The sequence below is a fragment of the Homarus americanus genome, unplaced genomic scaffold (assembly GCF_018991925.1).
Source record: "Homarus americanus isolate GMGI-L3 unplaced genomic scaffold, GMGI_Hamer_2.0 scaffold50564, whole genome shotgun sequence".
Taxonomy (NCBI): domain Eukaryota; kingdom Metazoa; phylum Arthropoda; class Malacostraca; order Decapoda; family Nephropidae; genus Homarus; species Homarus americanus.
In genome coordinates this window covers 858213-882329 of record NW_024715014.1, presented here as the reverse complement: position 1 = coordinate 882329, position 24117 = coordinate 858213, and the positions used below count along the sequence as shown (strand labels likewise).

General features: G+C 38.7%; 1 protein-coding gene across 1 annotated transcript in view; it reads right to left on the bottom strand.

The window, feature by feature from the left end:
- Window positions 1–24117, bottom strand: part of LOC121880012 (receptor-type tyrosine-protein phosphatase C-like) — a 35798-nt gene that overhangs the window by 11130 nt on the left and 551 nt on the right. Inside the window, exons 2-16 of the mRNA XM_042386959.1 lie at window positions 23127–23438; window positions 21419–21642; window positions 18494–18560; window positions 16914–17089; window positions 16314–16516; window positions 15202–15373; window positions 13696–13810; window positions 12822–12960; window positions 12386–12435; window positions 11761–11894; window positions 11167–11319; window positions 8056–8143; window positions 3667–3743; window positions 2915–3055; window positions 1968–2078 (exon numbers count right to left, since the gene is read on the bottom strand). Of these exons, the coding sequence (XP_042242893.1) occupies window positions 1968–2078; window positions 2915–3055; window positions 3667–3743; window positions 8056–8143; window positions 11167–11319; window positions 11761–11894; window positions 12386–12435; window positions 12822–12960; window positions 13696–13810; window positions 15202–15354 (1161 nt within the window). The 5' untranslated portion in view covers window positions 15355–15373; window positions 16314–16516; window positions 16914–17089; ... (1 more) ...; window positions 21419–21642; window positions 23127–23438. The remainder of the gene's footprint in view (window positions 1–1967; window positions 2079–2914; window positions 3056–3666; window positions 3744–8055; window positions 8144–11166; window positions 11320–11760; window positions 11895–12385; window positions 12436–12821; window positions 12961–13695; window positions 13811–15201; window positions 15374–16313; window positions 16517–16913; window positions 17090–18493; window positions 18561–21418; window positions 21643–23126; window positions 23439–24117) is intronic.

Below are 24117 nucleotides of genomic sequence, written 5' to 3'. Positions count from 1 at the left end.
AATTCGTCTTAGTTAATCTCCTGTCCAATGTGTTTATATCAGATTTTCTATCTGATCCTTCTGTCAGAAAAGTAAACAATTATATATATATATATATATATATATATATATATATATATATATATATATATATATATATATATATATATATATATATATATATATATATATATATATATATATATATATATATATATATATATATACACACAGTGGGGTATGCTATAACGAACGGATCCTACTACGAATATTCCTATAACGAACGGTTTTACCTATAAAATTGAGAATGCTATAACGAACGAAACTCCTACAACGAACATTATTTAAAAATTTTTTTTTTTTTTTTTACTAATTTATTGTTTTTTTTATTACAAGTATTAATGATATTCTTTATTTCAGGGGTTTAGATGCATATTTATGCACTTTTTTACAATTTTTACAATTTTATATTATATTTTTCAGTGTTAAGTGGTTGTATTTGGGGGCCTGGAACGGATTAATCCTATAACGAACGAATGCTATAACGAACAAGGTTCTAGAACCAATTAGATTCGTTATAGCATACCCCACTATATATATATATATATATATATATATATATATATATATATATATATATATATATATATATATATATATATATATATATATATATATATATATATATATATATATATATATATATATATTAAGTACTGTACTCGTATAACGTCATTCCGTTTAATGTTGTTTTGGTACTATGTGCAACTATCGTGCAACAACAACAACAAAACACTCGTTTGAAAGGCACAAAAAGTGATTGAATATGAATTTATAAGTACTGTACAGTACCTGGTTCCTCAAAGGACATACCCTACTCAGTTTCATATCTAGAAACCCCAAATGTTCGGCCACCCACTAGAGGTCATAGCCTCAGGTTGAATAAACCACAAGTTCAGAAAATTGTCAGAGTTAATCTTTTTCAAAGTGAGAGTTGTAAACTTTAGGAATAATCTGCCAGAGAATGTTGTGACGGCCACGGCACCGAGTGAACTTATTTAAGACCAGACTTGACCAACACTGGAGCCCACTACACAGTGTGTAACAAAGACTAACTGGTTACTCAGTAGCAAACGAAATAAATTAGAAGTAAAGAAACAAACTAGACCTCTTGGATTATTGTCAAATATTAAGTGTTGTTACTTACCCAATGGGATTATTACAAACACTCACAACAAAGTATTTTGATGATTCATTCTAAGAAGTCTTTTCAAAAGTGTAATGGTCTGTTGCTTTGAGTACTGCCCCTTTCCTTGGTCTCTGATATATGTTAAAGACTGCCACTTGAGTGAGAACCCCCCCCCTCCCCCCCCCCCTTAAAGCTATCAGATTGATGCCTGCCTCCACACACAGCTTATGAACAGACCTGAATAGTCGAGCCACCTGAATGGCAACAGAGATGTGAACTACTACCCGAGTGGCTAACAGGTCAATCAGTGGTGAAGAGGATAAAGTAAAATAAAGTAATAATAATAATAATAATAATAATAATAAATTATAAATTCAAGATACAATGGCAGCCCAGTTTTCTTATCCCTCACGTTGAATCAAGAAAAATTAATACAGAAGAAATTTTTAAAACACTCGAAGCTGAGTTTAGTGTACAGGTATACTCATGGTTTATCAAGATAGTTCTCTGCTCTAGATATTGATAAAATTATACACATGCCATTAAAAACTCTCTGATGGTATTTTTCTGTGTATGAAATTTATCTATTAAACATATGTAAAAAACTCATGAAATAATGATTAAAAGCGTATTGGTGACCAGGTATAGGCTACCAAAGCACATGAAATACAACTATAACGATGCATTAATAATCTAGAGACTAGTAATCTAGCACAGTAGTAAAGAAAAAAATACAAAAATGGGAGGCAAACATTACATAATTCATTGTGATGGGGACAAATACTGTACACTGACTCACCTGCAGAGTGGAGACAGTGAAGAGTGGCAGCTGTTCCCTGTGGATGACTGAGACATAGTAGCCATCAAATTCAAGAGTAACTCCTGGTTTGAAGTACTCCCCAACCTTGTTCTAGAAAAGTGTACAAATTAGTTAAAGGAGGACTCGTCAAAATGCGCATATATTAGAATTCTGCTTTTTTAAAATTTCTACCACTACATATTGGTGAGCTCTAAAAATTATTGGGGTATTGTGAGTTAGTTAAGGTAAGAACCTCAAACTGAAGCAAATTTAAATAGTAATTTCACTTTTCCAAAAGGAGTGGTTCATTTCATTTTAGTGTATAGTCCTTCTAGGTCCATATGTTGCTCATTATCTTTGAGATGTAAAAACAAACTAAGAAACAAGACATTTTGATTTAGGGAAACAATAGGAAGCCTCTGAATTTGACTGAGCCTTGATTACAATCCATCTCCGGAACTCTCTCTCCACCCTTCTTCACTGTGATTTAGCTTGGTTTCTATATCTAGGACACATCTTTCTGTCACACTCATCATTAGTAGGTAGTGAATCATCTCTTGAAGCTCAAGAGATTTTTTTGTGTTTTTAATTTTCTCAAGTGTCACTTGGTTCATAACAGTACAACGATCTCCTAGTTTTCCTGGAACTAACAGGTTTGGTCTTGGGTATGTATTTTCCCATAAAGTTCTTTACTTTACCATCTACGATATTCAAGGTTGTATTCACAATGTATGTCTTATCAAGTCGGGCCAATCGATTTCTTCATTTAACTCCCCCATTCTGTTGTAATTATCATTATAATATTTGAACCTTGGCCTGCAGAGTTGTTGGGGATTATCGCAGTAAACAAAGATTCAACCTATTCATAGTTATCAGCTTTTTGTATTTATATAAACAAGTACAGTAAAATACAGCACCACACTTTGCCCTTCAAATGAGCACCTTACCCTGCCTCCCTCAATGAAGTTGGCAACCATAATTATAGCTGTAATTTTCTGTTCCATTATCATCCTCCAGAAGTCAGCAATAGTGGATACGTTAGCATCTTTGGGTCCTTGTGAGGCGATGTATTGCATCCTGCCATACCCCTGTCAATATTATAGGTGATGTTGATTATATACAGCATCATGTTATAATGACGTACACTCGCCAAAAACTTCTCGAACGCTATTAGCACGATGCAATCTGAAAAATGAACAAAGAATCTGAAACCATTCCGAGAAGACAAGCCCTATTCTGTCCATTCTAATAAAAAAAATCTGTCCATTCTCACATCCATCGTGCCCAGGTGTTGGAGAAGTGTTTGTTGAGAGAGTACTTGTGATAAATGAACTTTTGAATCTTAAAAAATAATGTATTTCAAAGACAATGCAAATGTGAAGCTTTTATGTTGTTGAATACATTAAATGGTATCTTAATGTACAGTATACTTTTATAGTTTTTCATTTATTACTAAAATTAACCCCAAAAAATTAATTTCCATGAGGCTTATGCTCCTAGCGGACACCTCAGGTATTGAATCCATGGAAATTTTAGCTAATATACCCACTGACTTCTTGGACTTAGAGCACAACCCTATTTTCCCCCAGGGTTAAGATGGATTGATTAGTAATGCAAACATTGGACACATTAGTGTGATACAATGGGGAGTTTACTTGTATGTGACAGCTACTTTCAGAAATAGTTATAATGGACTTACAGGAACATGGTTAGCGTTGATGTAGTCAGAGTAAGGGTCATCATTGATCGTGGAGAGAATGACTCTAGTGTCATCATCTGTAAAGATTACAAGTTACGAAAGTTATTTACAGTACTACTGTATTACTACAAGTTAGAAAATGCGAACACCCATAATGTTGTTCCTACAATACAGTTGGTCCTCACATTAAGCGGTCCCGCATTCCGCGTTTCACCGTTAACGCGGTGCCTTGCCAGAACCTAACATTTTCACATTCCGCGGTCGTGAACCCCATTACGCGGAGAGCGGCTGGCAAGCCGCGCCATTTTTGGATCCAAACCTCCCGCCATCCGCCATGTTGTGTAAGAGACGCAAAAATGGTGCGCACAAGGTCGCCCAGTCATCAAAACATTACCAGTTCTTCACCCGCCACCCACTACAGCCGGCCCAAGTCAGTGATAGTGATAATTATAGTGAGGATATGGACTTATATGAACTTTGGGGGGTTTGACAAAGAGGCCCTGCAAGCCTCTGTGGTGGATAGTGATACAATTGATACAAGTGATACAGGTGAGGGCCAATAATCTGCCCTCTGCCTCGGAACCAACCGCCCATCCCCGTGTGCCCAGCCATCTTTTCTACTAATGTAAGTGTTAAAAAACCTAATATTATTGATATTTCTCTTAATTATTAATTGTGTGTGCATGCCATCATAAAGTTAAGATAATATTTTTACTACAACATAGTTGTGTGTCGTCAAAAAGTGGAGTTTGGGGATCGGCCTGGACTCCATTTCAATTAATCCCATATGTTATGTTGTTCACTTTACACGTTCCTCACTTTCCGCGGGACCCTCCGGGTTACATTAACCGCGTAATGTGAGGACCAACTGTATACAGTATGGAGTGATACTCCTAGGTAAGAAGGAAGGCACTATGTGGCTTTGGCCAGCTGCTTACACCAGCCGTATAACCACACAATGTATCAGAAATGCCGTGAGTCAGATGTTGAAGGCACTACTGACCCGCGGAACTCAAATATTTTATTACTGTTACAGTATGAATATACGGCACTGTATCTAATATTATTGGTTCATTATTAATCTTAAACCTGTAGAGTACAGTATTGTCTAAATATGATTACAAAAAAGTTTCTATGCCACACAACTGTCTGGCTATAAGAAACAAATACTGTATTGTACAAAATATTTGAAATCTTGGTGTGATACAGTACTGTATACAGTACAGTACTTCTCAATGTAAAGTTACCTGTATTTATATACTTCATTTTCTACTCTATATATAGGCTGGGTATGTATCGATTAACAAAGATACAGCAATAGGAAAGGGAAGACTTGTTGAATTCTATTAATAAACTTTCACTAACACTCCTGTAGGCATACTATTAGAGATTAAGCGTAAGCCAAGCAAAGGAACCTCCTGTAAAATAAGCAACTGACAGCTGTGCTTAGTCAAGTTGCTTTACTGTTTACCATCATTGTGTATCAACACTGTCTCGGCACACAGGTAACAGTATACTCCCACGACCTATATGCACCGTAAACCTGCAGTGTCTATATTCATGCTGCACTGTATAACTGCATAGCTTATAAACATGCTAATCCTACTGTAAACCTGTATGATAACGTGATAACTTTACTGAATAATTATGACTATTATTATTATTATTATTATTATTATTATTATTATTATTATTATTATTATTATTATTATAATTATTATTATTACTACGTACTATTATTATAATTATTATTATTATTATTATTGTTTTTATAGAAGAATGGGGCAGTAAACACACCAGAAGTGACTGGATGGACATCCAGAAAGCAGTGAAGTTTGCAATTACAGTGACCCCTCGGTTAACGAATTCAATCCGTTCCAGAAGGTCGTTCGTTAACCGAAAAGTTCGTTAACCGAAACCATTGTTTCAATGGGTTTTTGGGTAATTGGTTCCAGCTCACCAAAAATTTCCTAAATTCAGCAAAAATGGTAGAAAAGTTCACTTACTTTGAGGTGTGTATGTAGAAGGCTCCTGGATGATGATGATGATGATGGGATTTAGAATGGGGGTGGAGGAGAAGGAAGAAGAGAAGGCATTGGGGTGGAAGAGAAGTCACCCCATGGCGCCATTTCACCCATAAAATTTTAGCTCTCTTGGTGTAATTCAAGATTATTTTTTTAAATCAACACTGCATTGCATTATATATTGTCAATATGTAAAATATAATTCAAAATGACCAATAATTTGCTTGGAAACAGAAAAAAAGCATTTAGTTGAAGAGAGTCTCAAGCAAGATGTTACCTCCAGTGAAAACAGAGAGAGATTAACGCCTGTTTGCTGTGTTAAGAGGCTGGATGCCGCGCATTAAACTAGTCACTTTACCTTCAATTATGTTCAATAATTGTTAAAATGACTAAAAAATTTAATATTAAACTTTTAAAATTATTGAATAGTATAAACTTCTTGATATTTACTAAAATAGTAAGGAATTTAAGCCCTAGAACCGATTAATGTATTGGCGGACTGATACTAAAGCTGGTTGCCCAGTCAGTGGAAGCGAAAACATGTTGAGGTCGGTTCGTAAGAAATTTGTTAACCGAATTGAAGATCCTTATGGAAGGCAGTTCGTTAACCGAAATTTCGTTAACCGAGGCATTCGTTAAACGAGGGGTCACTGTAGTTGAAGAGCACAGCTTTCATTGATTTACTGCAGTAAGAATGATTGGGAGACAACAATGACGAAAGCCGTATTTGCTCTCTGTTTCATCCATCCTGCAATATAGTGGGAGAGGTCTTGCAAAAGTGTGAAAAAGTAATATGTACAGTACAACTGTACAATGACATGGGCCAGCAGCCCAGTAGGAACGTATTATGATACACGTTAACAGAAACACTGATCAGTTCAGTGAATCTGCAAAGTTATTAAATCCTCTTCTGCATTATACGAGATGTTGTGATGAAACATTTACTATGAAACAAACTTGTAAAGGAATGCCAACATGTTTTTATGCCTGGTCACTCCTGGAGCGTGGTGACAAGTCTTTCGATAGCTTACCTCATGAAAGGCTGAACCGCCAGCAGTGTGTGGTGATTATTGGTACGAAATCGTCAATTATACCCGTGGCATGTCGGCTACCTCAGGGCTGTGTTCTGGGACTGCTGTTGCTTGATTGTTTCATAAATTATATTTGCCTTATGTTATACATTCGTCCATATAATTGTTTGCAGACGATGCTAATTTATTCAGGGAAATGAAGAACTAAACAGACTGAGAAGCACTACAGGAAGATCTCTGTAAGCTTCAGGAGTGGTCAAAGGAATGGATAATGGATATTAAGATCCAATGTTACAAAATGCAAAACAATGCACCTGAATCGTATCATTTATAAGGATGTTTATTTCGTGACCAAACAGGACGAGGAAACATTAACTGAGGCCAAATGTGAAAAGGACCTGGGTGTTCATGGTGACAAAGAGCTGAAATTATCGGACCAGCGGGAGAAGAAAGTAAATAAAGCAACTAAGCTCGTAGGTCCTATAAGAAGGGCGTTCATAAACTTAGATGGCCTGTCTCTCATAGCTCTCTTCAAAAGAGGGATGCTTTCCCATTTGGAAAATTGAACTATCAGCCCGTTTGATCCCTGAGATATTCTAGAGTCAGTCAGATATAAAATTTCCAGAGGGCCACCAGATTGGCACTTACACTCTAGCACCTTTGGCACCCAGAGAGATTTCAACACTTGCAGATGCCTAACTTATACAATAGACGGGCAAGATGTGACTTAATAGCAGTCTATAAGCACCTCAGAGGACATTACCCAGTCGAGCGTTCATACCTGGAACTAGCAGAAGTCCGCTTTACTAGGGGACACAGTTTAAGGTTGAAGAAACAACAAAATCAGAAAATTGTCGGGGCAAATTGTTTTGGAGTGAGAGTTGGTGAACTAAAAGAATAATCTACCAGAAAAAGTTGTCACACCCATTTTAAGATCAGACTAGACCAACACTGGCACAGGTTCAGTTACATTCTGGAGCCATTAAATGCTCAGTACTTGCCAACAGTGCATAACAAGAGACGCGAGTGACTGCCCAAGTTGTTAACAGGCCGACTGATCAGTGGTGAAAATGATAAAGCAAAGATAAACTGACAGTTAAATTGAGAGAGTCAGTTTATAGAAATATAGAAATTGAATAAACTGGAATAATAGATATTATGACAAATGAGATGATAGATATAGTTAAACAGGTGAATAGATAAATGCTGATATAAAGTAACTGATATACTGGATTTTGACAAAAAAGTTGACTGAATGACAAAGAGGAAGAAAAAGAAATTGCAAAATCTACATTCACTGCAGTATTATGGACGACATATATTGTAATACTAACTTGGCAGGTTGTTCTTGTAGCGATTCTTATGCTTATTGGGCAAGAGTTGTCCTGCTTCTGTGGTTTTGTTGTAGTTATATGAAACACTCTGTCAGGAAAGCAACATGTAAATCCAATTATTGCAGCACAAAAAAATCACATTGTATACTGTATTTAACATTGTATTAGCTTCAAGTAACAAATGGAGAAAACAAGAAAAGGTTAAATTAACACGCACAGTAAACATTATTTCCCTTAACGTATTCTGTGTGTGTAGTCTTAAATACACTGGTGGCTATACAGTACATACGTTAACCAATCAATGAATCATACAAATATTATTTGCCAGCCTTTGTATTAGTGCCTATATTTGCATTGTAACATTTCTTAAAAGTTTATCTATAGTTTTTAATTAACAACAATGGACAGTAAATTATTCCCAGGATCCAATTCTCAGTGTGTGAAGAAGAGTTATTTTGTACAATTTAACTAAGGTCTTGGCTTGTTGGGCTGAGTACATGCCCCTCCAGAGGGGTGACCACACCTTGATGTAGTACTCCAGGGGGGTGACCACACATTGATGTAGTAGTCAAAGTGTTGTACACAAACGTACTGGACCTGAAGTTGAAGCCTTGTTCAGCTGTGTGATGGAGAGTTCTGTGTGGGAGGTCAACAGCCTCAGCTACAGTATATGAACCCAAGCTTACTATCTTTAGACACCACAATTTAATTAACTGAAGGGGTGGTCCTCTGTTTCTAGTCATTTAGCTTTCTAATGAAGCATCCCTCTGGAATAGTACCAAAAACTTTTGCAAATTGAAAACAAACGACCCACCATTTGCCATGTGTCCAGCTAACGATCGTTATCAATACCTTGGTGATGCAGGACCTGCCTTTCCTGAACCCTTACTGGAGTTCTCTTGGTGATGCCACTTAGTATAAATGTTTCTGTATTCTTTTATTCTGGCGTACTTGTTAAGTCCAGACTTGACTAACTTGCCCAGTACAAGTGCTTGCCAACAGCATGTAATAAGAGCTGCACAGTTTACTGCTTTGGTGTGGAAAGGAAGCTGGTGGCTTATTTAATCCACCCATTGTTTCATCTCATGAATTTGTCCTTCATTGTTCAGTTTCTGGTAAAGGAGAAACCCGGAGTACCCAGAGAGAACCTGCGATGTTTCAGAGGATCACATTGGATAACACCTTCCTCACACATGTTCCGGGGTGGCAATTGAGATCAAGACAGTAGTGAGGAACACGCGAGTTTAACGCTGTACCACCAACACCCCATTTATGTCCAATATATTCAACAGTGTTAAAGGGATAAAGTAAAAAGGGCATTAAAGACCTTTCCCATGTCATAGGTGAAGATGGCAGCTTGTGAGTTTGCAGGGATTTGTTGCTCACTTTGAAAACGTCACATTTGCTGTCTTCAATGCCTGAGCGACTGTGGCTGCACTTACACGTCCACCCTTTCAGAGGGCGACTAAGAGAGTTGTTAACCCCCTTTAGGATTACTGTGGAAGACAATCGAGACTGAGGGATGTTTTTTATTCAGTATAGATACTTGTGCATCGGAACAATTGGGAGGAGGTTCACATGTAGAATGTTCCAAGGAGTGGAAGAAATGACTGAAAGAGAGCATATATGGACATACGTAGACTAATGCCCCCTTTTGTTTTTACTCTTTCTTTATTCCTCTATGTGAACGATGCTGCCTGAGGTGTATTGGCTTATCTTTTGGTATCTCAGGAAAGGACTACTGAGGTAGTCTTGATCTTTGTGAATAACTTTATCAGGCAGGCGTTTGTGGCTCTTCTGAGGGCTGTTATACACGAGTTCTTTAATCTCTGTGTACCCTAAATTCTATGGTCGTATTAGAATAAAAAATTTAAAAATGGATAAATATCATTCCATCGCGTCATCCCGAAAAAAATAAAACAAAAAGAAAAATCACGTGAACCTGAAAATAAGAACAAATTATGGTCACTACATCGGTGTATCATTATCATTCGTACTCTTAAGTCATCATACACGAGTGACTGTGTACAAGAGTCAGTCACTGGGCATGAAGATACTTATACAATATGGGTAACAGGAGGTGGATCAAGGGTAACAAGAGGTGGATCAAGGGTAACAAGAGGTGGATCAAGGGTAAGAGGTGGATCAAGGGTAACAAGAGGTGGATCAAGGGTAACAGGAGGTGGATCAAGGGTAACAAGAGGTGGATCAAGGGTAACAAGAGGTGGATCAAGGGTAAGAGGTGGATCAAGGGTAACAAGAGGTGGATCAAGGGTAACAAGAGGTAATCAAGGGTAAAAGAGGTGGATCAAGGGTAAGAGGTGGATCAAGGGTAACAAGAGGTGGATCAACAGGAGGTAACAGGAGGTGGGTACAGGAGGTGGATCAAGGGTGGATCAAGGAACAGGAGGTGGAATGGATCAAGGGTAACAGGAGGTGGATCAAGGGTAACAGGAGGTGGATCAAGGGTAACAGGAAGGGTGGATCAAGGGTAACAGGAGGTGGACTGGTAACAAGAGGTGGGTCAAGGTAACAGGAGGTGGATCAATGGTAACAGGAGGTGGATCGGGGTAACAGGAGGTGGATCAAGGGTAACAAGAGGTGGACTGGGGTAACAAGAGGTGGATCAAGGGTAACAGGAGGTGGATCAAGGGTAACAGGAGGTGGATCAAGGGTAACAGGAGGTGGATCAAGGGTAACAAGAGGTGGATCAAGGGTAACAAGAGGTGGATCAAGGTTAACAAGAGGTGGATCAAGGGTAACAGGAGGTGGATCAAGGGTAACAGGAGGTGGATCAAGGGTAACAAGAGGTGGATCAAGGGTAACAAGAGGTGGATCAAGGGTAACAGGAGGTGGATCAAGGGTAACAGGAGGTGGATCAAGGGTAACAGGAGGTGGATCAAGGGTAACAGGAAGTGGATCAAGGGTAATAGAAACTTCACGCAAGACAGGAAATGACCAGGAACTAATTATGCATGTTATATATATGAACTGTACAGTATCTGTCAAATCTCTGCTCTCATAATACAGTTGGAGGCATCTGACTAAAATTCCCTAAATTCTCTGTTGGTCATAAGGTAAAGACAATACTATCTAGGGAGCTTAACTAACCTTGAACTCCTCACTAACATCTCGAGATCTGATGGTCATGTTCAGGTAAGCTTCAACATTTTCTCGTGGGACTCTGGCCGTCAAGTTACCATAGATCTCCTCTGTAGCGAGGTTCTCATAAGTAGGTTCACTTATTGATAATTTTTCAGTACTCTGTAAATGGGAAAATAATGAGATTTACCTTCAGTTCGTAATATGCAACACCTCTCTCTTGTGTGGAGTTACGTGGGTATGTTTTCTCTATCGCATGAGCAAACTTAAGATGTAGTGGTTAAACTTTTTATAATCCTATAACATCTTGTCCATCATTAATGTGAAGTGACCTTTTTCAGAGTTGTCTGCCTCGAGACCAAAGGAATTATATATCTACTTAGGTATAATAAACAGTGTAACCCTTAAATAAGCGTGACAAGCACAACATTTTATATTCATGTTGTGATTTGTTACTGTTCCTCCCTGATATCATTCTTACAATGATCAACGCTATGTATACCAATAATACATGTGCATATCTAAACACACACACACACACACACACACACTCACACACATTAAAATTCTTTTAGATAAAGATAGTACAGAGGGAATATTCACTTGAAATGTGCAAGATTCCAGTGAGGTGTTTTTTTTAGATGAAAAGTGGACGGCAGGACTCAGTGGGGTCGGATGTGTGCTGTCACTGTCAGCTGAAGTCTCATTTCCGCTGTGAAGACCATTGTTGCTGTTCCCTGTAAGAAAGCGAAATATCATCACAATTCAAATACGGTTTGCAAATTGTTCAAATTTAATTCAATTGTATACATGGTCAATAAAGCTCTACGAATGTCTTGATGTATGCTGACCATAGTGACCCGTGATGTACTGTTCAGCACATCACGGATATCAGAAGGTTCAACAGTGCCAGTATATTGCTGTATATTACAAGAAAAGGTATAATGGAGATGAACAGACTCTCGGTAACTACAAACATGCAAGAGATCACACCAAAAAAATTATTAAGTTAACTACTCTACTTGTCATTTTCTCTCACTCCTCACACATTCAATCTATCTTTCAATAGACTCCAATGGTGATGTCTCCAAAGCACATGACAGGCACCGATCCTCACTGGTAAAATTACCCCGACTACCACTGTGAGGAAGTATCTGTCACACTGTTTATTTGTTAGAAAAATAAACACAGAAATTTATATGAATTTGTTCAATACAGTATACCGTACCTTTCCTAAAGAAGCCTAATGATTCCAACCTTGCAGGACGTCTCCAGTACCTGTAAATAAAGGGTTTGATCTTCTTAATAAGTATATACGATATTTACCAACGATTGAATATTTCCATAAACAAAAAATAAACACAACGATAATTAAGATTATAACGGTACATAAAAAAAAACCCTGTTGCTATATTTATGGTAACTGCATCTACCACTCTTCAATATCACAGAAAATATACTATTTTCTGTTCTATTTGTGTTATATTAGTGGTTATGTGTTATCTTAGTGGTTGTGTGTTATCTTAGTGGTTGTGTGGTAGTAGTTGTGTCGTAGCCTTTAGGAGAAGGGGCCAAAAGAAGTATTATTTACAACTCATAATGACAGAAGTGATTTATACATAAAATATGATTTACAGTGATACTTGAGACCCTGGTATACTAACATATAGCAAGCAACAACAGCTACAGCGATAACGATGAGCAGCAGGACAATCAATATGGGTATCCAGTATAGGCCTTTACGAGTGAAAGGTACTACTCTCTCACTCGTTGTTAACACTGTCCATGCAAAACTCCTCTTACCTGTAAAATACAATAGTGATATATTGTTAAAATGGAAAATATTTACTTGCATCATTAATGGTCAAATGAGGATAAATATATACTGTATATATATATATATATATATATATATATATATATATATATATATATATATATATATATATATATATATATATATATATATATATATATATATATATATATATATATATATATATATATATATATATATATATATATATATATATATATATATATATATATATCAAGACTATGGTAACATCTCACTTCACTCCCGACTAAATGTTTACGGGACCAAAAGCTGCTATGTTATATTAAATGATAATCCAACTATATATAAATGGCATGGTTAACAGAATTTATTTTTATTTATCCGTGAAAAACATGTTCGGCTTATTAACTAAAGGTCAGTTTAGCTGCTGAATGTTAACAAATGAGAAGGGAGCTTTCATTTTATCTCGTCTTCACACAAACAAATAACAGTTGCTTCACTCACTACACATCACACAGGGGAAAAAGTCCTTGATGCTTGAAGCTTTGGAAATGAACGCAACTGAGGGAGAGTTAATGTGAGTACTGTACACGAGTTAGGAGAAGGAAGTGTATACATAAGAGGGATGAAGGTAGCGTTAAAACACATTAAAATAAGAAGATGGGGAGGAAATACACGATAAGTTGATGTGTGATGACGTGGTGTAAGATAACAGAAAATACTTAAGACTGAACACTCACCTAAGAGTTCCGTCACTGCCATCATGCCTAGATAATAAGACTCCTGAAACTTCAATGGACAGTTGTAGTATCCTCCATGAGTCTTACCATCTCCTATCTCGAACTGAGAGTCTTCCTGAGGGCAAAATGAGTCACAATTTTCTATACATGAATAATTACAGTTATTAAATAATTTTATAACAGGTATATTAAATCATATCCAATGGTTTATTTGAAAACATTGGTAAGGTTAGTATTTTGAAAGACTAAAAATCTCGTAAATGAATGAATCACAAGTACAAGACTTTTCTGAGAGTTCAATATATGATCAGACACGCCACTAAGTAAATATACACAACGGATATTGGGAAAGTAATGTAGAAAAGATACAAAAACTGATCAGATTTAAACACAGTGGACAAACAATAAAACTGAAGGAAAATAATTGCAGAAAATACAAAACATAATCACACGTGAATATTTTCTTTTTATCTTGGGAGAATGGATCACGGACATGAACGCCAACAAAACTACATTGAATATTTTGTATAATTCTAACAAAGTTTGAGGGATTGGAGAACGGATGGGTGACGGGTGGATGGCAATATACTGTAGATGAAAGGACAGGTACCGTGCTGTATGTTCCCTGCATACACAGTAACACATACATACAAGTTAGTGAGAGAACGCTTTCGTATCTTACACAATTCCAAACATTTGTATAAACACATAATTACATAAACGATAACAGTCCAAACATATAAAAAGTGTGAACATTTTCCACCCTTAGCATGCGTGTTTCGAACCCGCTCGGAGCCCTGTAAACCTTGGTTGAGCTGGGGAGGTCCAGAAGGCATAAGGGGGTATTTGATTTGTGATATATATTACAGGATTTACCAAAATTTAAAATATGGATAAATTACTAGAATATATAGTAATTCCATAAAAATATAAAACAATATAGAAATATCGTACATTGTAGTGTGCATTAGAAACCAGTGAGTCAGTTGATGGCGTGGCAAGGTTTAGCCAGTCAACCGATTCACCGCGGAAAGGGATTCACTACCCAACTTTGGAGAGGAACGGACGTCCCCGTTTCTTTTGTATATACTGTACATACGTGGGCTGTTGGATAAGTTCAAATATCCAGGACGAGGATACTGCTTGGAAAGTGGCCTTCCTTACGAACAACGCCTCAATTCTCCTCCTGACAATGCGTTTTCAGCTAAGTGTAATTTCTTTCATATGTTAGTGATACCTTAGTGTGAGGGCGTCTGGGTTTGGGAGGAATGATGTAAGGTGAGGCTCAGAAATTCAATATTCATTTAAACACTAAGTAAAGAATAGTTTCCACAAAAATAATAAAGTATGAACTTTATCAATTAACATGTACTGTATACTTTACGTTATATGATTAACTTCAAGATTAACTGCAGCAATACATGAATGATCAATCCTACCAACACACACACACACACACACACACACACACACACACAATAAAACTGCAACATTTTTTTTCTCTACCTTATCCACCAGCCCAGCGACCCATAATGATATCTCACAAGCCCGAGCCTGTCTCGTATTTCTTGCGTGGATTCGTTTCTCTTCTTCACCTGTGCCAGACAACAACTGCTTTACCTCATCCTCCACGTTGTCGCGGGAATGATTAGCTGTCATGACCACCACAGCCGATGAACTGGATAGACAAGAGGGACATAAAGTTCATTAGTATCAAAACTCATGATGACTCGGTGCCAGGAGTCACTTATTGTGTACTCATCTGACTTGTTACACCCTCACCCAACACCTGCCTCACCTAACACCTGCCTCACCTAACACCTGCCTCACCTAACACCTGCCTCGCCTACATATGAATGCCATTTTACTCATCTTTACTCTTAATAGAAATAATTTATGAATCACAGATATATTCGTGTTAAAGGACGAACCCAATGACACATAACCCAGCTATCTGTGTAGTTTGTATGGGATACATGACTCACTGGACACATGACAGTCATTAGAACATAAGAACATAAGAATGGAGGAAACTGCAGCGGGCTTCTTGGCCCATACTGGGGAGTCCCGTATACACCCAACACCTATCGCTCATATATCCGTCCAACCTATGTTTGAAGCTATCCAGCGTATTCGAGTTAATGATGATGTTTGGTAACTTGTTCCACTCATCCACTACTCTATTTCCAAACCAATGTTTACCTATCTTGCGCCTAAATCCAAAATTTGACAAATTTAAAACTATTGTTAAGAGTTTGCTCCTGGTTGGATAGTTTGAGTACCTTTGTTATATCACCTTTGTTTAGCCCTGACTTCCATTTATACACCTCGATCATATCGCCTCTCACTCTGCGTCTCTCGAGGGAGTGGAAATTAAGATGCTTTAACCTGTTTCTGTACTCGTTGTTCCTAATGCCCGGGATTAGTCTTGTCATTCTCCTTTGAATTCTTACTAGGGATTCTTTATCATTTCTGTAGTACGGTGACCACAACTGAACTGAAATGGACACATAAGTCATCAAATGGAGGGCACTCACCTGTTACCAACACTACGAGTGACTAGGGGAGGGCACTCACCTGTTACCATCACCATGAGTGATCCAGGGGAGGGCACTCACCTGTTACCATCACCGTGAGTGACCAGGGGAGGCAGGTTCAGGGTGATGGTAGAATTAGTCTTCTTCAAAACTTGCAAATGACCCGAGATCTCTGGGTTCCGTGGCAGTGTTGCCAACGCCTGGGTCAGTGTATCCCCACAGAACTTGCTGTTGCAACAGAAGGCTTTTGCTTGGTACAGTTTACCAGGCGTTAGTCCTTCTAACTGCAAGGAGAATGTTTACAGTTAACAGAAGAATTTTGTTGTTTGTCTCATTATTGATGATTATTGGTTGTACTTAAGCACTTTGAATGTTTGTGTGTACAGTACTGGCGCGGCAGACTCGCCCAAGGGATACTACAGCTGTAGTGACTATCTAAAGAAGTACCCACATACTACAGCTGTAGTAACTATCTACTCACAGTACTCTTTGGATCGTGTCTACAAATCAGTACAGCTAATACAAATTACGTTAAATAACATTTTCTTCTTAATTTATTTCTATTGATGTAATTTCTTTTTCATTAATGTCCACAATAATAACTTGTCAATTATTAGGTGGTGGGTGAAGCACTAGTACAAACAAGTAGTAAGTTCTGTAAGTGTAATTAACGAGACTTGCCTCACAGGTGTTGGCTGGAGGCGTTGTGTACCGGAAGACACAGTTGAAGTTGCCGGGAGTAACAGAGAGGCTGCAGTTGACCAGTTGTCCTCCTGGGTCAGAAGGCTCCTGTATATTGTCCACCTCTAACTGTCTTGACCCTCGTACTGATACAATGCTCGCTGGTGGACCTGGCCCTGTGGTGGATCATGAGTATTATTGTACCTGGCCCTGTGGTGGATCATGAGTATTATTGTACCTGGACCTGTGGTGGATCATGGGTATTATTGTACCTGGCTCTGTGGTGGATCATGAGTATTATTGTACCTGGCCCTGTGGTGGATCATGAGTATTATTGTACCTGGCCCTGTGGTGGATCATGAGTATTATTGTACCTGGGCCCTGTGGTGGATCATGAGTATTATCGTACCTGGCCCTGGTGGATCACAAGGAGTATTATTGTAACGGTCTGTGGTGGATCATGAGTATTGCTGTACCTGGTCTCTGTGGTATCATAAGTTACTGTACCTGGCCCTGTGGTGGATCATGAGTATACCTGGCCTGTGGATTTTGGCCCTGTGGTGGATCATTATTGTATTATTGCATTCCGCCCTGTAGGATCATCAAGGTTACTGTACCTGGCCCTGTGTGGGATCATGTATTATTGTACCTGGCCCTGTGGTGGATCATGAGTATTATTGTATCTGGCCCTGTGATGGATCATGAGTTACTGTACTGGCCCTGTGGTGGATCATGAGTTACTGTACTGGTCCTGTGGTTGATCATGAGTATTTATTGTACCTGGCCCTGTGGTGGATCATAGAGTATTATTGTACCTGGCCCAGTGGTGGATCATGAGTATTATTGTACCCGGCCCTGTGGTGATCATGAGGCTATTGTATCTGGCCCAGATGGATCATGGCATTGTACCTGACCCTGTGGTGGATCATGAGTTACTGTACCTGGTCCTGTGGTGGATCATGAGTTACTGTACCTGGCCCTGTGGTGGACCATGAGTTACTGTACCTGACCCTGTGGTGGATCATGAGTAACTGTACCTGGCCCTGTGGTGGATCATGAGTTACTGTACCTGGCCCTGTGGTGGACCATGAGTTACTGTACCTGGCCCTGTGGTGGATCATGAGTTACTGTACCTAGCCCTGTGGTGGATCATGAGTAACTGTACCTGACCCTGTGGTGGGTCATATGTTTGAGTGAAAGATCTTTTTAATTACCTTCTGAGTTAATTACCTCGTTAATGACCTTCTCTTGAGCTAATGATCTTGTTAACGACCTTGTTTGAGTTGAGTCTTGATGATCACAATTTCTACTGGTAAAAGGTGAAATTCTATCCCCTTCTACACTGGTTAATACAATATTACACCATATGACTAAAACTCTTATACACGTGGAATATAATTATGTCAACAGTATTACATCAACACTCACCACCATTGGCATTTCCTGCTTTAATTTAACTAGCAAAAAGCATCACTATCACCTTCAAGTCTCTGATGGACATTCAAGGTTGATCATCATATATATTGACAAACAACATAACATAATGGAAGCCTCTGATGTTGTTTAGTTATGATACTCACTTTTTTCCTCCAGTTTTATGCTAACTTTTTCCTCGGTACTCCAGTCAGCTTTGTTCCTCGCGAGTACCTTGTCAAAGATAGAAGTACACATTTTTCACAAACTTCTACATATAACTGCCACGATTAATTTTACGCTTATTGTATCATTGAAATATTAAACTGACAAAGTATTCTTTATCAGACAGTAATATTAACAAAGACAATGACAAAATCTGAGTTGGGGTTATCCTCATATTTACAATGGCAGTACAGAATGACGAGTACCCATTTACAGCTGGGAGAACAGGAGGATGAGCAGGGGGAGACTGTATCCGCTCTGCCACTACTTGTACCACTACCTACTGTACTTCATCCTTTCTCGTGAATGTGAATAAAGTATTAAGTGGCGAAAATAAGTAGGCAAAAATGTCAGGGGAAACGAATATTAGTGTGAATAGAGATATAATGGGAGATGTGAGGTGTTGCAGACATCTGGGGGTAGATCAGCCTTTACACTACAGGGTCGCTCTCTCAGGCACAGAGAGGCCATCTAGTGGTTGGGTTGATCACCTGCTGAGGACCTACAGGTCATACAGGGAGTATAACAACACGCAGATGAATGGTATGTGGGAGAGGAGAAGGAACGATGGGATGAAGGACGAACGAAACGTGAAGGGGTCAGACATCCAAGAAAGAAAGCTGTGTGTATAAATGACTGAGATCATGGCCTCCATGTTGGGGCTATTGAGGAAGGTTGGTGGTGACGCCGGGTTGTGTCATGTGACATACAGTGTATAAACTAATATATATCTTAGACCCTTGTGTCAAGTGAACACCACAGCAGAACAAATCTGCCACAGCAGTTAAAGCAGCAATTGGGAACCTGGATGTTAATCGATTTGCGGCTCGTATTCCGGGGCAATGGTCAGTTGGCGAGTTGTCCGATCTTCTCGGACTATTCCTTGATACTATGTGGCCCTTGGGCCGGCCATCCTCGTTACACGAGGGGCAACCATTATTATTATTATTATTATTATTATTATAAATACACAGCAGAACACATTTCTCACAGCAGTAAGAGTAAATGATGGACACTGACTGAAGGGAGAATCTGTGTTTGCTCTTTGGACAAACCATCCTGAACTATAATGAAAATGGCAAATGACAAGCTGAATTATTCTATTAACGTGTCCATACTTTTAGTACTAGAGCAACCCGCTCAGATGACTGTTATTGTTGGTGCAGTACATAGCTGAACACTTGTTGCTGACATATAGGTGGTCAGCACTTGTTGACACAAAGCTGGTCAACACTTGTTGACACATAGCTGGTCAGCACTTGTTGACACCCTCAACTCAAGTTGCCACGCACTTGTCTCTGAAGCCAGACACAAATATGCGTGCCTTGTTGACCGGGGTGTCAAGATCAAACTGTTGTGGATCCCCTCTCACTTAGGCCTCATAAAACATGACAGAGTTGATGCCCTCGCCAAGCTCGCGTCTAACAAAGGCACTGTTGAATACAATCTGGGTCTGTCAAAAAGAACCCTTAAAACTGTAATTAGGAAGGAACTTATTGATGAATTTGACGCATACAGACAAGTGCAAGCAGGCACTAGTCGATCCATTGTTTACCATGATGAGATGTATCAAATGAAACATGCATATGGAGCAAGGAACAAGATTACTAGATTACAAGATGTTGTAACCGCTAGACTCAGGTTAGGATATAAGTACCTCTGGCAGTATGTTCCTTAAGCAGATGTGAACAAGACTAAATGTAATGTGTGTGGCCAGACATATGGCCACACACTTGAACACTACGTCCTCGACTGTGTGAAGATAGAACCTTTTAGGGACAGGTCCAAGCACACTGTGTGTGAAATGGTACAACCATTTATCTCAAATGACAAGAACGCCGACATATTAATGTTATATCCTCTTTTGTGCACTTAGTAGCTATATGAGTTCCCATCTATGGAACCAAACACACAATGTGCTGAATGCCTCTCAAGCAAATGTGAATAATAGAGTGTGCGACCAGACATCCTGCCTCACACTTCTGTAGTCAAGCTGTTGCGAATAAGTCACCCTTTATGTACAGAACTAAGCAAATAATTTATTTGATATACTCTGTAACATTCAATGACATAATATCCTGACCACGGGGGGTAGTTATACACACCCTTTGTGACCTCTACTCAATCCATTTGCGCTACCGCTCGCAGGATGATTATGAGGTGCACAATAAACTAGCCACTGTAAGTAGCAAACTTAAACAAAATAGCTTGTTGACACAATGCTAATCAACACTTATTGTTGACACATATCTGGTTAATACATGTTATTGACACATAGCTGTTCAACACGTGTTGTTATGCCAGGCAACATGTTGATACAAGTGTCCACAAGCAGTGGCACGTATAGTGTACGAATCCAGGTAAAAAAGTCACAGAAAAAAGTCACAGGAAAAAAAGTCACAGGAAAAAAAGAAAAGTTAACTATTGAATTCTCACATTTTTTAAGGTTAATATGTCAATCAGTTTCAGTAAAGGAGTATGCAGAACTGATGGTAACCTAACCTAACCTAACCTAACCTAACCTAACCTAACCTAACCTTTATTACCGGCCACCATAAATTAATTGTTACTTTGTTTCCTAGCCAAAATTTTGACTTTTTTTCTGTGACTTTTTTTCCTGTGACTTTATTACCGGCCACCTAGTGTACACCCTCCTCCTCCATGAGCATAAAGACTTGGTCACTTTGGGTTTGGGTCCCCAATTTCAGTTTCCTAACCCAATAAATATATAAATATATGTGTGAGGCATAGCTCGGACAAGCACTTCTTGCGGCAGCTGGAGACGCAATGGGGGGGGGGGGGCGGTGTATGTACAACATTTACTCGAATACATTAATCAGTAAAAGTTATCAATAACACATACTTACCGAAAACTCGTATTCTACACCCAATGTAAATACTCCTTTAATGATGTAGCAGCGTTCATACTCCTGCGATAAGAGGCACTTCACGGGATAATAAATAAATTTACTACCGCCTGTAACGTAGTACGAAGTAATATCACCATTGCTAGGACAGGGATCATTCCACCACAGTTGAACCGCAGTTTTGTTACGTGGAGTAACGCGCAGGTCCTTCACCGGTGGTGGCTCTGTGAGGTAAACATGACTTGTAGGTATCTAGGTGATGGTTCTGGGGGAAGATGTATAACTAGATTCTAAGTGGTGGAAGATGTATAACTAGGTTCTAAGTGGTGGAAGATGTATAACTAGGTTCTAAGTGGTGGAAGATGTATAACTAGGTTCTAAGTGGTGGAAGATGTATAACTAGGTTCTAAGTGGTGGAAGATGTATAACTAGGTTCTAAGTGGTGGAAGTTCTGGTGAAGATGTATAACTAGGTTCTATGGTGGAAGATGTATAACTAGGTTCTAAGTGGTGGAAGATGTATAACTAGGTTCTAAGTGGTGGAAGTTCTGGGGGAAGATGTATAACTAGATTCTAAGTGGTGGAAGATGTATAACTAGGTTCTAAGTGGTGGAAGATGTATAACTAGGTTCTAAGTGGTGGAAGATGTATAACTAGGTTCTAAGTGGTGGAAGATGTATAACTAGGTTCTAAGGTGGAAGATGTAACTAGGTTCTAAGTGGTAGTTCTGAGGGAAGATGTATAACTAGATTCTATGGTGGAAGTTCTAAGATGTATAACTAGGTTCTAAGTGGTAAGATGTATAACTAGGTTCTAAGTGGTGGAGATAACTAGTTTCTAAGGGAAATGTATAACTAGGTTCTAAGTGGTGAAGATGTATAACTAGGTTTAAGTGGTGGAAGATGTATAACCAAGTTCTAAGTGGTGGAAGTTCTGGGGAAGATGTATAACTAGGTTCTAAGTGGTGGAAGATGTATAACTAAGTTCTGAGTGGTAGTCTGGGGAAGATGTATAACTAGGTTCTAAGTGGTGGAAGATGTATAACTAAGTTCTAAGTGGTAGTTCTGGGGAAGATGTATAACTAGGTTCTAAGTGGTGGAAGATGTATAACTAATCTAAGTGGTAGTTCTGGGGAAGATGTATAACTAGGTTCTAAGTGGTAAGTTCTGGGGAAGATGTATAACTAGGTTCTAAGTGGTGGAAGATGTATAACTAGGTTCTAAGTGGTGGAAGTTCTGAGGGAAGATGTATAACTAGGTTCTATGGTGGAAGATGTATAACTAAGTTCTAAGTGGTAGTTCTGGGGAAGATGTATAACTAGGTTCTAATTGTGGAAGATGTATAACTAAGTTCTAAGTGGTGGAAGTTCTGGGGAAGATGTATAACTAGGTTTCTAAGTGGTGGAAGATGTATAACTAAGTTCTAAGTGGTGGAAGTTCTGGGGGAAGATGTATAACTAGGTTCTAAGTGGTGGAAGATGTATAACTAAGTTCTAAGTGGTGGAAGTTCTGGGGGAAGATGTATAACTAGGTTCTAAGTGGTGGAAGATGTATAACTAAGTTCTAAGTGGTGGAAGTTCTGAGGGAAGATGTATAACTAAGTTCTAAGTGGTGGAAGTTCTGAGGGAAGATGTATAACTAGGTTCTAAGTGGTAAGGCTCTGGGGGAAGGGTTAGGGCTGTCATCATCATCACACAGAACATAACTCACTCGTCGCTGTGGTAGTATAAGTGATGGAGGTCACTGGGCCGCCACCTACACTGTTAGTGACTTGTGCCGTCACCTGGTACTCCTGGCCAGGTATAAGCTGGTTGAAGGTCAGACTGACGCTGTCTGACTGATCTGTGGCGGTGTTGAAGATCGTGTGCACGGAGTCATTACACGCGAGCTTCGTCTTTAGGGTAATATTGGTGACCAGGTTAGGGCCGTTATACCCCTCACAGGTGTCTGACAGTGTACCTGAACAGATCGTAGATAACCTTGTTGACCGGCACTGTAAATCATTCAGCTCTACACCTGGTGCTGTGGAGGAACATCTGGGTTAATATGGTTCACTAGACAGAAATACATAATTATCACATATTAACAATATTATAGGTACAGGTGTAACTGACCATCTGATGTATCTATATATCTGTGGTTTATGATAATATGTTCCTTGCATTATGGGCACAAATGCTTCTGTACAGACCTCTGCCTACCGTTCTGTAGCAATGCTATCGTTATCGGCAGCCAGACAATATCGGTATTTTGTCGATAAATCGGTAAGCTAAGTATTGGCGATATCGATCTCTTTTTGTTGCCTATTATTTCTCCAGTAATTCATTCAGACTGCTCCTAAAAATACTGAATTCTTGTTAAGTGTTATGATATAATACTCCTGAGCACATACTGCTGTACAATACCAGTGAAATACAAGAATTATTGACACAAATATTCAATAATCAAAATTAAATAAAGTAATTTTAGCGTTTCCTGTTCTGGGATAAGAATTTTTAAAATCATTTACCTTAAAAACAAAAATAATTCAAAATAGTGGAGCTCTTGTTTACTGATACTGTAGAGTATTAGTTACTCTTGTTATTATTACTGTGGGCTTAAGGTCGCGATAAGGTTAAAATTGTTGTTCTCAGAAACACACAAGAGTGGTTACTGCAGCCTCAGGGATCCCACAAGACTGTATTATTAAACGTGGCAATAT